General features: G+C 42.6%; 1 protein-coding gene across 1 annotated transcript in view; it reads left to right on the plus strand.

Moving 5' to 3' along the window:
* TTL (tubulin tyrosine ligase) overlaps nt 1-12029 on the plus strand; it is a 40866-nt gene extending 28837 nt beyond the window's left edge. Inside the window, exon 7 of the mRNA XM_060754470.2 lies at nt 55-12029. Coding sequence (XP_060610453.2) covers nt 55-169 — 115 coding nt within the window. The 3' untranslated portion in view covers nt 170-12029. The remainder of the gene's footprint in view (nt 1-54) is intronic.
* The last annotated feature ends 5170 nt before the right edge of the window (nt 12030-17199 follow it).

Genomic DNA, 17199 nt, shown 5'->3' on the forward strand with positions numbered 1-17199 from the left:
AAACTGTGTTTTATTTATCATTTTAATCCTTCTCTTCTTGGTTTTGATTTTTAGGAAACTGTATCCAGAGCTTTGCCAAGGCATAGTGGATGTAGCTATCTCTAGTGTCTTTCCCCTTAGCGAGACTGTGCAAAAGCAGAGCCAGCAACCGATATTTATTAAATTGTGATGCTACTTGAAAAAAAGAGACACCTGTTGATTCTAGAGACAACGAAGAGATATGGATTTGATTGCTTCACCTGCAGATCATGCCTGGAAAAGAGAGATAAAGACTAGCATCATCTTAGGATTTCAGAAGAGAAAGAGGGAAGTCCAAGATGAGCCAAAGCTGTCCCCTCAATTCTGTAGAAATGTTTACTATAGAAACAGTTTCCGTAACCGAAGCAGCACTCTCTGGGAGAACAGCGTAATTTTTTTTTTAATTGAAGGAACAGAAAGGATATGACTTTTCCCCACCATCCCTCTCCCTCATCTAATAATTTATTCTAGCAAATGGGTGGTAGTACCAATGCCCTTCCATGGACATAATAGCTTGAAGGTTTTGTCAACTCGGTGTGCAAGGTTGTTTTCATTTCTTTATCCGCTGCAGTTCTAGTGCCTTAGCTTTTTTCCTAATGACTAACCTAATTCTGTTCTTGGTTGGTTCTTTAGAGAGTTAAAAAAACAGTCCTGTGGGGTATTAACTGTTCCTTGCAAAACTTTTGTTTTTATATGTGTGTGTGTTTGTTCTCTGAAAGTCAGTATCTAACAGTTCTAAATGTAGAAGATTAACTTGAAGGATGAAATACCGCTGTCTTCGTTTACCTTCTCATACGTGCTGCTATGGCTTATGACGTAACAATTCAAACATAACCTCTCACAATATCCTATGCAGACCTTAGATATACTACTTTTGGGTTGAATGCCCACAACCAGTATAAGTCAATGGCCCTATTTGCTGGGCGATACTGGGAGCTGTAGTCCACAAAGCAACTACTTGTGATCTTCCGCCTTGGCAAACAGTTGACAATCTCTCTGCATCCGCACACCTGAGCAAGTTGTTTAAAACAGAAGACTTTTTGGGTACTTAATTCTGAGTAAGACCGGTTTAATATAAGTGGGACTAATTTCAGAGTGAGCATGCGTAAGTCAGGTCTGTAAGTATTTGATGGGCTTAAATAGTTCAGCTTGAATCCAGTAATTCATTTTTAATACTATTTGCATTCATTCTCCTTCAGCATCTGCTTTTGCAGAAAAAGCATGTCTATCCATTGGGACTGAATGCAACTTTCTGTTCAAACATTCACATCATTTGGACTTCACAGCTTTGTATGTCGTTAGCTACGGATCTTACTTCACTGGTTTTGTTTGTTTGTTTGTTTTGCATGTGGGCATTTTGCTTTCTGCTTTGTTTTAATTCTTTCCCTTGCTCTTTATTCTTAATTCTTAAAACAGGAGGTTAAGTGAAACAAATCACTGACAGATGTAATTGACATTTTAAAAAACTCAATTTCTCCCTTGGCATATCTCTTAATTGTACTGTTTCTAAAACAACAACAACAACAATAATAATAATAATAATAACAATAACAACAATAACAATTGGTTTTTGTGCATTTTCCGGGCTGTATGGCCATGTTCCAGAGGCATTCTCTCCTGACATTTCGCCTGCATCTATGACAGGCATCCTCAGAGGTTGTGAGGTCTGTTGGAAACTAGGAAATTGGGTTTATATATCTGTGGAATGTCCAGGGTGGGAGAAAGAACTTTTGTCTGTTTGAGATAGGTGTGAATGTAGCAATTGGCCACCTTGATTAGCATTGAATGGCCTAGCAGTTGTCAAGGTCTTGCTGCTTCCTGCCTGGGGGAATTCTTTGTGATTAGCTGGCCATGATTGTTTCTTGTCTGGAATTCCCCTGTTCTTGAGTGTTGTTCTTTATCTACTGTTATGATGTTAGAGTTTTTTTTAATACTGGTATCCAGATTTAGTTCATTTTCATGGTTTCTTCCTTTCTGTTGAAATTGTCCACATGTTTGTGGATTTCATGGGTTCTCTGTGTAGCCTGGGGCGAATGCTTCTGGAACATGGCCATACACCTGGAAAGCAGACAACAACCCAGTGATTCTGGCCATGAAAGCCTTCGACAATACAGTAATAATAATAATAATTTTATTTGTATCGCCACAATATCCCCAGAAGGACTCGGGGTGGCTCACAGGACGCACTCAATAGTGCAACACAATACAAGTACAGCAAAATATAAAAAGGTAAAATTAATGATAATAAAATTAACCCAATTACACATAAAAAGCGATAAAACCCCTAACAATTACAGATTCTAAAAAACCCATCAACTGTAAAATAGTGGCTATATACAATATCAAAGAGTGCAACAATGACCCCTCACTAAGTCCGCAAATATCCCTAAACATGAGCAAAAGTTGGGGCTACCCTAATCTCTTGAGGAGATTAGGCTCCCCAATCTCCCTATTTGGGGGGCCACCACCGAGAAGGCCCTCTCTCTCATCCTTACCAACCGCATGTGAGATAGAGGTGGGACCAAGAGAAGGTCCTCCTTGGCAGATCTTAGGTCCCACATCAGTACATAGGAAAAGGCTACAATAAATGCTTTTAAGAGGTGACTGATCCTTTCTGCATTTGACAAGTGCTATGCTTGATTTAGATGTCATAGCCAAACTATGGTTTTCCCATTGTGAATAAGTTACAGTTCTTTCACCTCAATTCCTCTCTTTCAAACACTTATAATAATAATAAATCTTGATTTGTACCCCACCACCATCTCCCCAAAGGGACTCAGGACAGCTCACAGAAGCACTCCAAGTGCCATATGCAACAATACATAAGTATAAATACAATGACATAAGTATAATCAACAGCACATAAAAATCTCACTGATAAAATTATAAAAGTATGAAAATTATTAAATTTTAAGAAGTCCAGATTGCCATTATGTACAAATGGATCAGATGGCCATTGTTGGATTCCAAGTCACCATTGGTCTCTCAGTTCAGATCATGGTTGGGAGGTAACCATAGTCTATGCAATGTAAACATTAGAGTAAATTTTGGAGGAAACTAAGATCCTTTATAATGACTCATTCATGGTCTGACCATGACATTAAATATAGGCCTGTGTTTCTCTTCCATTGTTTACTGATACCAAGGGAGAATAAATGTTGGCACCTACTAGAAATCCCAGCTCAACTTGAGAATATAGGTTACTCCTCACGCCTTGTTACTAACCTAGATACAAGATGTTTATACAGAAAGTTACTTTGAGGAGACTTGCTGACAATCTACTTTGGGAGTGAGTGAAGTCTCTGGGTTGTCGTAGGTTTTTCGGGCTGGATGGCCATGTTCTAGAAGCATTCTCTCCTGACATTTTGCCTGCATCTGTGGCAAGCATCCTCAGAAGTTGTGAGGTCTTCTACAATACATTGAGTGGAGTCTGTCCCAATGTTATATCCATCCTTTAATGATGTTGTAAAATAGAGGATAATATTTCACCCTAAAAATTGAGATCCTCCCATCTCTACAATGTCTGGGATTGTAATAATACCACTTTTGACATTTTTGTAAGATAAGTAGGATGTCAATCATTTGTGTTTCAAACATTTTTTTATATTTTCATAAATGGCTATAAAATGGGAAAATCCCATCAAAAATTAATTTTATTTTAGTATTCAACTTAAAGTACAAAGAGTTTGGTGTGCTCCCTTTATGAACTCTAGATGAAATGATAACTATATTTATTTGCAAGGAAGGCAGAGTGCAATAGGAGAATAAATCATTAGAAGTTGTTAAAGGGAGGAATGTTGGTACTCCAAGTGGTAGGCTAGATCATTTTGAACTCAAGAGTAGTCTATGTTGCAATTGTGGTATGGCTAGATAGTTGACTAGGTACTTCTACATTGATCCTATAAGTATTTACTTAGAAAAAGATTCAGCTGATTACACAGAACATGTTATGAGCATAAAAGGACTGGTGGGCATTCTAGAATCAATTTTGCATTATGGAGACATGGTCATTTCTAGATAATTGTATGCTGCACGTCCAAATAGTTTAGTTCAAAGGGTTTTTTTCGTGTCAGGAAAAAGTAACTTCTGCTGTGAGAGAATTGGCCATCTGCAAGGACATTGCCCAGGGGACGCTTGGATGTTTTATTATCCTGTGGGAGGCTTCTCTCATGTCCCCCGCATGAGAAGCTGGAGCTGACAGATGGGAGCTCACTTCATTCCCCGGATTCAAACCGCTTTCAGTCAGCAGTCCTGCTGGCACAAAGGTTTTATCCATTTCATCACTGGGGGCTCATTCAAAGGTATTGGATGATCATTCAAATTATGAAAAGGGAATGATCTTACAAATAAAAGAGTAGACAAAAGCGGGTTGTTGTGAGTTTTCCGAGCTGTATGGCCATGTTCCAGAAGCATTCTCTCCTGAGTAGACAAGACATTACTTAGAGCAGTGGTTCTCAACCTGGGGTCCCCAGATGTTTTTGGCCTTCAACTCTCAGAAATCCTAACAGCTGGTAAACTGGCTGGGATTTCTGGGAGTTGTAGGCCAAAAACATCTGGGGATCCCAGGTTGAGAACCACTGGCTTAGAGATTGTGCATCACAGGAAATCTGGCCAATAAAAGCTCTGAGTTACAGCCTGAAAAAATTATTTAGCAATCTCAAATGATAGAAGAATTAACTGAGATGACCAAGAGCACTCTAAATTCAACACAACATGGTACAAAGTTACTAATTTGCGAATGAATATGGCAATCCATTCTCTTGCCCATGTTGATTTTTGGAAATATACTTTATGGTTCTTAATCTTGTGTTAATTGGTAATTTTATCAACTGGATAGTTCTGGATAAAAATGTGTGATCTGCTTCAAATTGGGGTGCATGTTCATTGTTTCTTGATTATGTTTGTTACTGTAAAATATGAGGTGGGAAGAGAGAAAACAGTTGTTCAGCTGACCAGGATCCAGCTTTAGTGTTGGCCCAATTGCACAACCCCTCACATTCTTTACACAACCCCAAAACAGCTCTGGAGGAGTTCCCAGCCCTCTAAGGCAATTTTGAGGTAGTGCATGCTGCAGATTATCTCTTTTCATTCCACCAATGGAAGGAGCTCTAATTGCAACTGTCTACTGTAGGATTTAGCCTAATCTCTGAGACTCCCCGGTGGCACAGCGGATTAAAGCGCTGAGCTGCTGAACTTGCTGGCTGAAAGCTCAGTGGTTTGAATCTGGGCAGCGGGGTGAGCTCCCACTGTTAGCCCCAGCTTCTCCCAACCTAGCAGTTTGAAAACATGCAAATGTGAATAGATTAATAGGTACTGCTCCAGTGGGAAGGTAATGATGCTCCATGCAGTCATGCCAGCCGCATGACCTAGGAGGCATCTATGGACAATGCCGGCTCTTTGACTTAGTAATGGAGATGAGCACCACCCCCCAGAATTGGACACGATTAGACTTAATGTCAAGGGAAAACCTTTACCTTTACTGGGACTCCAGGAGAGTAATCCCAAATATATTCACCCAGGACTAAGCACTGTTGTCCTCAGACTGACTTCTGAATAAACTTGCATCTGGTTATGTCTTACTGCTACTCTCCTGTCCATATTTGCATGACACAAAGTCCCACAGAACTCAGAAAAAGGACCCCTCATGATGATAAAAGTGTGATTATCCGCAATAAGAATGGGGAATAATTTGCATACAATGATTTGTTTTAAGTACTTATTACATAAAATGCATTCCTTGGGTTCTGGCTGCCAAGTTTTAATGCTTGCACTAAATATGCCTCCATTACTATTGGCCTAATAGAAATTGGACAGACATGTTTGCAGATGATGGCTATTTGGGCACCGGGCCCTTTAACCTTTGGATTTGGCAGTGATGCTACTCTTTGAGCAAATGTTAACTAGTTCTTGCTTTGGCAGACTGTATTCAGTGCCGATGTTAACTTTTAACTCTTGGCTCCCATAAAAAAAAAACAAGTGCAAAAGCATGCCTTTGATATCTTATGACAGGCATTCAGTTGCCTGATGAGCTTCAGTAAAAGTCTTTATTGAGGGCAACAGGTGCGAGTTCTCTAATGGCAAAAGGATGCAGCCAGGGTGTTCAGTTTAACGGGGCATTTCTGATTGGAATTCAGTGCAAATGCTTTGTCTTAACTGGGATTAAGGTTGCCAACTCTTACTCAGCTGTGAGGGGAAGTCATGGGGAGGAGGGAGCAAGCTTTTTTTCTGCTGCCCTGGAGACTAAGACCCAGAACAATGGCTTCAAACTACAGGAAAGGAGATTCCACTTGAACATGAGGAAGAACTTCATGACTGTGACAGCTGTTCAGCAGTGGAACTCTCTGTCCTGTAGTGTGGTGGAGGCTCCTTTGGAGGCTTTGAAGCAGAGGCTGGATGGCCATCTGTTGGGGGTGCTTTGAATGAGATTTTCTTGCTTCTTGGCAGGGGGTTGGATTGGATGGCCCACAAGGCCTCTTCCATTATTCTATTATTCTTAAGTCATTCCTTGATCAAATTTATCTCATACCCAGTTTGGCAGCTGCAGTCCTGATTAATGCATCGTCATCCCACTTTTGCATCTGCCTTTAAGATGATCCAATCTCTCCTTCTCTCCCTCTATGTCCTCATCTTACTTCTGCTTCAAAGCACAAAAAGGAGTTTGCCCTCTACTCACCAGACAGGAGAAGACGACTCTTGTCCTCCCCAATAGGTTCAAGTAAAAGGGAAAAGCTTGTGTTAACGAACAATTAATAACTTTCACCATCTTGACTGTATTCTGAGGTTGATCGGCCACGTGCGTCCCAGCTTCAGACTACAAATGACTGGTTTCTGCAAGTCAACATATGGCTAAAGGTAGAGAAATAGGTTTAAGGTTTTCCCACTTCCACCCCAATTTTGCATCCAATCCCTGAGGCAACGCGCAGGCCAATGGCCAAGGACTAAAACAGAGTTTAAGATAGGTTTTGGTTTTTTTTGTCATGTCAGGAGTGACTTGAGAAACTGGAGTCCCCGGTGGCGCAGTGGGTTAAACCCCTGTGCCGGCAGGACTGAAGACCGACAGGTCACAGGTTCGAATCCCGGGAGAGGCGGATGAGCTCCCTCTATCAGCTCCAGCTCCTTATACGGGGACATGAGAGAAGCCTCCCACTAGGATGATAAAAACATCAAATCATCTGGGCGTCCCCTGGGCAGCGTCCTTGCAGACGGCCAATTCTCTCACACCAGAAGCGATTTAAGATAGGTATGAGCAAACTTCAGCCCTCCAGGTGTTTTGGACTTCAACTCCCACACTTCTTAACAGCCTCAGGGCCCTTCCTTTTCCCCCCCAGCCACTTAAGGGGCTGAGGGGGAAAAGTGAAAGGTCTGATGCTGTTTGGAATTGTGGGAGTTGAAGTCCAAACCACCTGGATGGCTGAAGTTTGCTCATACCTGCCTTAGTGCTACTAAAGGGCCAGCTTTATAGTCTTTTCGGTCATCTAAAGTTGTTTTTTTGTTTGTGTTTTTGCTGCAGCAGAGACCACTGGGGCTATAATGATTGTGGAATTCTAGAAGTGATAAAAAGTAACTTTTCATAGCATCATCTAATAATAGAGTTGGAAAAGACCACATGGACCATTTAGTTCAACCCCCTGCCATGCAAGGAAAGCACACTATTTGAAAAGTGTTGCCGTGAACAAGATTGGGGAACATTTAGGTGTCCAAATATTTTAATCTACTATTTCTATTAGCCGCACCCACGTTCTGCTGGCTCGTTTGTCGGAAAACCAAGTCTCTACTGTACAAGCTAATTTATTCAATGTAATTTTAAAACTCCCAGTCCATTATAATAATCTGCCATTGGGAAGACTTAGATGGGTGGATGTTACATCATTGCATTTACACTATGTTTGCATATGTATGTATGAAAGTAAGAGAAGTAGATACTAAAGATTAAGATGATGGAAGATTGACTAGTCCTTGAATAGCTCTCTGAAATGTCCTTGACATTCATACATTATATGAGAGAAACTAGGAAAACATGAGTGAACTTTAGGAAAGAACTTTGTAAGGGCAGAATAGAGATTCCTTGTAAATGTTAATTTTGTTTAATTTAATTTGTCTCTATTACAAATATTTTCAGGGCCCCCCTCATGGCACAGTGGGTTTAAACCACTGAGCTGCTGAACTTGCTGACCGAAAGGTTGGTGGTTCGAATCCAGAGAGCGGGGTGAGCTCCCGCTGTTAGTCCCAGCTTCTACAACCTAGCAGTTCAAAAACATGCAAATGTGAATAGATCAATAGGTACTGCTCTGGCAGGAAGGTAACAGCACTTCATGCAGTCATGCTGGCCACATCGCCTTGGAAGTGACAACGCTGGCTCTTCGACTTAGAAATGGAGATGAGCACCACCTCCTGGAGTCAGACACAACTAGACTTAATGTCAGGGGAAAGCTTTACTTTTACCTTACAAGTCCGTTCTCTCCTTTATTGGTTTTTTTTTTTTTTTAAGGAATGCTCATGCTTTTTCGTTCACTGTTGCAAGAAAGCTGTTATTTAAGGCAATATAGCACATGCACATTTTTTTAAGATGTCAAAAGGGCTGTATTCCACTATGAAACAAATGTATGGCCTCTTCTGATATTGGAATACATATTTTCTATACTGTGTGATCTTTATAATGTGATGGAATCACAGATACTGGGAATTATTGTGATGTCAAAATCAACTGGTTAGCAGATCTATCTAACAACACTGAGGAATCGCTTATGTACTGGACAAACCTTCAAAGCAATAACTGTAGAATGGATTTGAGTGCTACGGTGTAAATATACCCATCTGTTTCGCTCAGACTTCCATATAATGGAAGTTCCATATAATGTTTGAAGTGTTGAGTGGCAGATACTGACAAGAAAGATGTTCTTAAATACAGAATGAATGAAGGAGTGGATAAATGTGAAATTATAGCATTGTTTCCACCCATGAAAGTCAAAATGTGATGTTCCCATGTCCATGTCTTGGTGAAGACGTCCATCCATGTTTAAAAGAAATGAATGAAAATCCCAACGATCTCAAGAAGCAGCCAGTAATGATGCATTAACATTATTAACATTTGTAAATGGTGGGGAAGTTTTGTACAATATGGCTGATGTAACTTTGTGTTGGCGAAGGCTTTCATGGCCAGAATTACTGGGTTGCTGTGAGTTTTCTGGGCTGTATAGTGATGTTTCAGAAGCATTCTCTCTTGATGTTTCGCCCACATCTATGGCAGACATCCTCAGAGGTTGTAAAGTCTGTTGGAAACTAGGCAAGTGGGGTCTGTGGAATGTATAATAATAATAATAATAATAATAATAATAATAATAATAATATATTTATATTCCGCTTTATCTCCCTGAAGGGACTCAGGGCAGATTCCAAACATAAAAGGCAAACATTCAATGCCTGAATACAACAACAATGCATCCATACTAACACAATTTAAACAACCCTTATCTGCTTAAGGCGGACATTCAATGCTAATCAAGGTGGCCAATTGCAACATTCACACTTGCCTCAATCAGACGAGAGTTCTTTCTCACATTCCACAGACATATAAACTTGTCTTAGTTTCCAACAGACTTTACAACCTCTGAGGATGCCTGCCATAGTTGTGGGCGAAACGTCAGGAGAGGCATTGGCATTGAATTGTTGCCAACACTGTGAACCACCCTGAGTCTCCTTCGAGGTTGAAAAGGGTGGTATATAAATATCATAAATAATAAATAATAAAATAGAGAATGCTTCTGGAACATGGCCATACAGCACGGAAAACTCACAGCAACCCAATATAACTTTGGTTTGCCAAGTTTTAGGCTGGAGTTCATTGTTCCTTCCAGAGGAGACCTGTTTTGAAAGTTTTAAAACTCACTCAGGTGGAATCTGACCACAGTTCAATGCTTTTCTTATTGAGCACACACTATTTTGACCTGAGACCAACCAGAGGTCCTGCGTAATTGCCTAGATACAGTTCTCCTTACTGAATGATGTTTGAGCACAGTGATGTTTTTTGACCTCAGGGAACTCTTTCTGAATCAGTGACCCAAATAACCCCAGGAATATGCCTAAAAACTAAGACACAAAGAATTTGTTTTATTGGGCTACGTTATGCTTAATGCCTAGATTCCCTATAAAAAAACTGATCTAGCAGCATAATAACATTTGAAGTTGAATTTTGAGTTTGAAAAAAATCCAGCTGTTGTCCTGTTGTGTAATGGAATATCCTATAGTGTGTTTTTGTGTGATTTTCCATTTTGGAGGAAAGGGCCTCAATCCATTGTTCCATGAACAGATCTCTCTCTGGGAGGTTGTAGGTTTTTTCGGGCTATATGGCCATGTTCTAGAGCAGTGGTTCTCAACCTGTGGGTCCCTGGGTGTTTTGGCCTTCAACTCCCAGAAATCCTAACAGCTGGTGAACTTGTCAGGATTTTTGGGAGTTGTAGGCCAAAACATCTGGGAACCCACAGGTTGAGAACCACTGTTCTAGAGGTATTATCTCCTGATGTTTCACCTGCATCTATGGCAAGCATCCTCAGAGGTAGTGAGATCTCTCATCCTATCTGCTCTGAAGTAGATCAGTGGAGGGATCGAGTCCACCAACAAAGAGTCTTCTTTGTGCTGATGGAGTGACATCATTGGAAACCACCCAAGGAAGTCACATCCCTGCAATGTGAGATCTGGAAGCTATTGGCACTGAAATGGCTCTTCTTTTTAAACAGAAGCACTGTTCAAAATTAAGTATGGCAGTAGGTTAAAAATATTCTTAGCAATAGATAAATAAAATAAAGCATTGATGTTGCAGTCATAAGATCATGTCGTAATATCTCTGGGCAGATTGTAATAAAATCATTTGGGGAGAAAACAAGAGATAAGACAAAAATATATTTAAAATAATGTAAATGTTCTAAAAACATATAAACATTTGCATAATTTAAATACAAGCATTAAAACAGTATATCCAGTCATCCCTTCTGCAATGGAAATGGTCCTTTTGTTGTCACACAATGGCCTCTCCAGCAAAAATTGGTCCTTGAGAAGCATAATATAGCGACTTTACACATTCAGGAGATCCATAATAGGAAAACAAGAATGTGTTGCTTTTTCCAGAATGTTTGAATTCCTGCCCATTGTGGAACTAATGAAAAATCATAGCCTCTTTTGCACTACAAAATCCAGAATAACCAGCTGTTGGGGATCATAGGGGCTGTAGTCAAATATAGACAAGGTATTGGGTGAAGCAGAAACTCCTCTTCCATAATTTTCACACCATCTCTTTCCATGAAGTCTTTTCTTCATATTAAAAATGGGACACAGAAGATGCAGTAGAGCTTTTTGGTGTTTCTGACAGGCATGAATTTAGAAGGTTAAAGGAACAAGTGAATATACATGTTTGGTGGTTATTGGGCAATGGGATAACTGTTGATGAGACACATTTTTTATCTTTATTGCATCTTTTTCAGGTAGATTAGTGTTTCAAGTCGTAGGATATGTTTGAACTCATATCCTGTTCCAAGTTTATGACCACTGTGCTTAAAAACAGCAAAATGTCATCCTATCTATAGTTTTTGCAGCTGCCCTGCAAACCATTACAAATACATAAATATTGTTCCTGGCAGTCAAAACATGTCAATTATGTCTTGGATATTGCACAATATTTGAGGGATGTCAAAGCTGAGTGCATACAAATGGCTCACACATGTTTCCTTCTCTGAGTGTTCTTTATTAAAATAAAAATAGTGCATACGATACCTCAGAAACTGCATTGTTGTTGTTGTTGGCTAAAGTGGGCTGTAGACTGCAAAGTCTGAAACCATCACAACATTATACATGTCTCAATTGGGTCATACGACCTTTGGTTTGTCTCCAGAAAAATTGTAGTGTGATTCTGTATGTTTGTGTCCGATGGAATATGTGGCTGTAAGCTGTGCATGGTTTTTTGCTGACCTTTGTATTCCAACCTCTCTTAAACAAATAAAAAAATACAAAAGCTGCTTTTATATGTTGGCTGTGTGTACGTGAATGCATCTAACAGAAAGACATTGGTGAATATATGTTTTTAATGGTTAATGAACTTGACAAACTGGCCTCCAGTGGTATTGTTGAAGTCACCCAGAAACAAAACCTCCGAGAGCAGTTCTGTGAGCTCAGCCAGGGAGTCTGTTAGGCAGCAGGGTGGCCGATACACAAACAGAATCCACAGCCTATCCCTGATTTTCCGACTCAGGTACACACACTCAATGTGATTCAGCTCCCTAATAGGCATTCTGGTCAGGTTAAGATGGTCTTTGTAGACCACAGCTACCCCCACCCACCCTCTTTCTCTCATCTGCTCACAGATACAGTACCCAGCTGGGAAGGCCTGAGCCCAGGTTGGAGCACTATCGTCTCCCAGCCAAGTTTAAATTAAGCATACCAGGCCAGCCCCTTCATCCTCAAGGAGATCATAAATGATATGTCTTTTATTCTTGACTGACCTGGCATTATTTAAGAACAAGGTGATGTTTGGTGGGTTGGCTAGCTGACTCTCTAAGTTCTGCCAGGCTGGCAGGTGACTGGAAGGTGGGAGAGGTATTAAACATATTTCTCTCCTTCCTCTATGACAGTGATTCCCAACCTTTGGGCCTCCGTGTGTTTTGGACTTCAACTCCCAGAAATTCCAGACAGTTTACCAGCTGTTAGGAACTGTGGAAGATACAATTCAAAACACCTAGAAGCCCAAGAGTTGGGAACCACTGCCCTATGAGGACGTGTGACCCTGTCATAACCTCTGCCCTGCACAACTTCTATCACTGCCCCAGTTTCCAGCCGCATTGAATTAAAAACAAAAATACAGGGACAAACGAAAGACAAATTATAAGATTAATATAACAACACTTAACACACAGTCAGTGGGTGCATTCCCAGTCAATCAGGCCAATTAGTCCAACAGCCCCCCACACCCATTAGGGAACTGCTTTATTATTATTATTATTATTATTATTATTATTATTATTATTATTAACTTTATTTGTACCCCGCTAGCATCTCCCGGAGGACTCGATGCGGTTTACACAGGCCGAAGCCTCAAAACACAATACAATAGAAAACATAACACAACAATAGCAAAGCAAATCAAAACAATAAGCAAAATAACGACAATGGCAATACATCAAGACATTATTAAAACTGGTTCGGCCGGCACAATGGGGTACAAGGTTAAAAGTGCTGAATGGCAGGAGGCACGTAGGATTAAAAGTGCGGTGTGCAGCGACGAATCGTTATGCTAAGGTGCTACTAGGACTTGGGGTGGGGATTCCTAGTCAGAGAAGGCACAACGGAACAGCCAAGTTTTTAAATTCCTTCTGAAAACAGCTAGAGTAGGGGCCTGTCGGAGATCTTTTGGAAGGGCGTTCCAAAGTCGGGGGGCCGCCACAGAGAAGGCCCTGTCCCGTGTCCCCACCAAGCGCGCTTGCGATGTGGGTGGGATCACGAGCAGGGCCTCCCCAGATGACCGGAGCGAGCGTGTGGGTTCGTAGATGGAGATGCGGTCACGCAGGTAGGGTGGTCCCAAACCGTTTAGGGCTTTGTAGGTAAGCACCTGCACCTTGAATTGGGCTCGGAAAATAAATGGCAGCCAGTGGAGCTCCTTAAACAGAGGGGTAGACCTCTCTTGATAATGAGCCCCGGTTAGCATCCTGGCTGCTGCCCGCTGGACCAATTGAAGTTTCCGAGCCGTCTTCAAGGGCAGCCCCACGTAGAGCGCATTGCAGTAGTCCATTCTAGAGGTGACCAAGGCGTGGACCACCCCGGCCAGATCAGCCTTCACGAGGTATGGTCGCAGTTGGCGCACAAGTCTCAGTTGCGCAAAGGCCCTCCCGGATACCGCCGACACCTGAGCCTCAAGTGTAAGCGAAGAATCCAAGAGGACACCCAAACTGCGGACCTGTGGCTTTAGGGGGAGTGTAACCCCGTCCAACACAGGTGACCACCCTATACCCCGATCCGGTTTACGGTCGACCAGGAGGACCTCTGTCTTGTCGGGATTGATCTTCAGCCTGTTCTTCCTCATCCAGATCGACACAGCGGCCAGGCACTCGTCTAGCACCTGAGAAGCCTCCTTGGAATTAGGTGGAAAGGAGTAGTAGAGTTGTGTGTCATCTGCGTAGAGATGGCACCCAACTCCAAAACTCCGGATGACCTCTCCCAGCGGTTTCATGTAGATGTTAAAAAGCATGGGAGACAAAATAGAGCCTTGCGGGACCCCACAGGACAAAGGCCAGGGGTCAGAGCAGGCGTCTCCCAGCTTCACCATCTGGGTACGTCCCTCCAGGAAGGACTGGAGCCACGACAGAACCGTGCCCCCAAGGCCCATCCTGGAGAGACGACCCAGAAGGATACCATGATCGATGGTATCGAAAGCCGCTGAGATGTCCAAGAGAACCAGCAGAGTCACACTCCCCCTGTCCAGCTCTCTGCGGAGGTCATCCACCAAGGCGACCAAGGCTGTCTCAGTGCCATGACCAGGCCTGAAACCAGACTGTGACTGATCTAGGTAGTTGGTATCGACTAGGAAACCCTGGAGCTGAGAGGCGACCACCCTCTCCAGCACTTTACCCAAAAAGGGGAGGTTGGAGATCGGCCTGTAGTTATTCAGCACCGTGGAGTCAAGGGAAGCTTTTTTGATAAGTGGGCGAACCACGGCCTGCTTCAAATTAGATGGAAAAATTCCTTGCTCCAACGATGCATTGATAATCGGTACAAACCAGTCAAGCAACCCCCCTCTGGCTGATTTAATGAGCCAAGATGGGCATGGGTCAAGAGATGAGGTGGTCGCTCTCACAGCCCCAAGAATCTCCTCCACGGTTTCAGGAAGAACAAGCCTAAAAGAATCCCACAAGGTTGGACAAGCAGGTGCCTCCGTCACCTCTCCTGGCACTGCGATGGAATTGGAGTCGAGCTCAAGACGTATCTGGGCGACTTTACCTGCAAAATGGTGTGCGAAATCGCGACACCGAGCTGCAGGGTCATCAGCGACCTCCTCCACCGCAGGTGGGTGGAGGAGTTCTCCCACGACCCGAAACAGCTCCGATGATCTATTTGCTGCAGATGCTATACGAGCGGTCGTGAATGATTTCCTGGCCACCCGTATAGCCACGGAGTATGCCTTAAGAGAGGCTCTAGCCCGTGTTCGATCAGACACATCTCGAGATTTCCTCCATTTGCGCTCTAGCCCCCTTCTCGTATGCTTCATCACAGCCAGCTCCTCGGTGAACCAAGGAGATGGCCTGTCACGACGCAACGAGATGGGGCGTTCAGGTGCGATCGTATCTAACGCCCTGGCCATCTCCCCATTATAGAGAGTTACCAAGGCGTCGATAGAATCGCCAGACTCCAAGGCAGGAAGAACCCTAAGATTCCTCAGGAATCCGTCCGGATCCATCAGTCTCCTAGGGCGGACCATCTTAATTTGTCCTCCACCCCTGCGGAGGTTTAGGGTCGCAGTAAGTCTAAATGTGATCAGGTGATGGTCAGACCATGACACTGGAAGGATGTTTTGATCTTCCACTCTGATCATTTCGTTGTCCGCCACAAAAACAAGGTCAAGAGTGTGTCCAGCTTGATGAGTGGGGCCAGATATTATCTGTGACAGCTTTGTAGCCATTTAGATGGTTCTGGGTAGCCCTCTCACTATTACTCACTCATTCATCTGGTTCTCTCACCGCCAGCTGTTAGGAATTGTGGGAGTTGAAATCCAAAAACACCTGAAGGGCCCAAGTTGGCCCATGTATAGTGCAGATGCACCCTAAGTGAGGCCATTGAGGAGAACTCTCCAGGGTGCTGAATTCTTGGACCCTTACAATGGCACAGGCTGCAGACTCTGGAAATATTGTGCATTAAGCATCCATTGAGTCCCCTTGGGGAGATAGAGCGGTATATAAATAAAGTTTTATTATTATTATTAAGCTCTGGCCTGGTCCATGAGGTCATGAAGAATTGGAAGCAACTGCACGAATTGTAGGGGCAAAAAATATATATATGGGGAGGACGAGGAAGGACTTCACAAAAGCTGAATCTTTAAACTGCAAAAAACAAAAACAAACTATTTATTGCTTGGCTATAGCAATAATGACAAAACATGCATTCAGGAATGCAATCAAAGGGTTTGTTGCAACCCCCAATGGGGCTGTAGAGCTTTTATCATTTTTAGCATACATATTCTAATTGGTTCCCAAAGACAAATAATGTCATGGGTCTAAGCTAGCTGTACAGTTGCTCATTGGTGGTTTATGATTTTGATTGACATTATAGCACACGTGGGATCCTAACAATGGCCCAACTATAGTCTATTGTTCTCAGAACATGACTGTCTTAATAAATCAGTCTTATCTGTTAGTCTGTTGCAAACATGGCTCCAGAGCGACTGGGAAACTTGGGGGTTCAAACTAGCCACCAGCTAGTCGGTTTTGTCCGGATGTACTGTTATCCTTGAAAAGTAACTTCCTCTTTGCAGCACTGATTTCTCAAACAATCAGCATTTCTGTAAACAGATCCCAGTAAGGTGGTCTTCTGCAGCTGGCAGCTGGTAATTTTGTCAGCGCTGATTGTGTTTAAGTACAGGCCAATAGGCACTGCACCCAGTGTGCCAAGGTCTTTAGATACTGCACCCAGTGTGCCGATCACCACTGGGACCACCTTGGCTGCCTTGTGCCAGAGTCTTTGCAGTTCGATTTTTAAATCCTCATATTGTGTCAGCTTTTCCAGTTGTTTCTCTTCAATCTGGCTGTCACCTGGGATTGCAACATCAACAATCCATACTTTGTGTTTTAACACAATCGTAATTATTATTATTATTATTAAGAGCACGTTGGTTTTCTTGATGTTCAATGATCACTGTCTCCTAAAGCAGTTACTCTACTCCCAACTCAAGAAGGGAAACATAATGTTGGTGAACAGGAAAAGAGATTTAAAGATGGGCTTAAAGCCAACCTTAAAAACTGTGGCATAGACACAGAGAACTGGGAAGCCCTGGCCCTTGAGCGCTCTAACTGGAGGTCAGCTGTGACCATCAGTAATGCGGAATTCAAAGAGGCACAAATGGAGGGCGAAAGGGAAAAACGTACCAAGAGGAAGGTGCTTCAAGTCAACGCCTTCCCTCGAAACCGATGTCCTCACTGTGGGAGAACATGT

This window comes from Anolis sagrei, chromosome 1 (assembly GCF_037176765.1).
Source record: "Anolis sagrei isolate rAnoSag1 chromosome 1, rAnoSag1.mat, whole genome shotgun sequence".
In the NCBI taxonomy this organism is placed as follows: Eukaryota; Metazoa; Chordata; class Lepidosauria; order Squamata; family Dactyloidae; genus Anolis; species Anolis sagrei.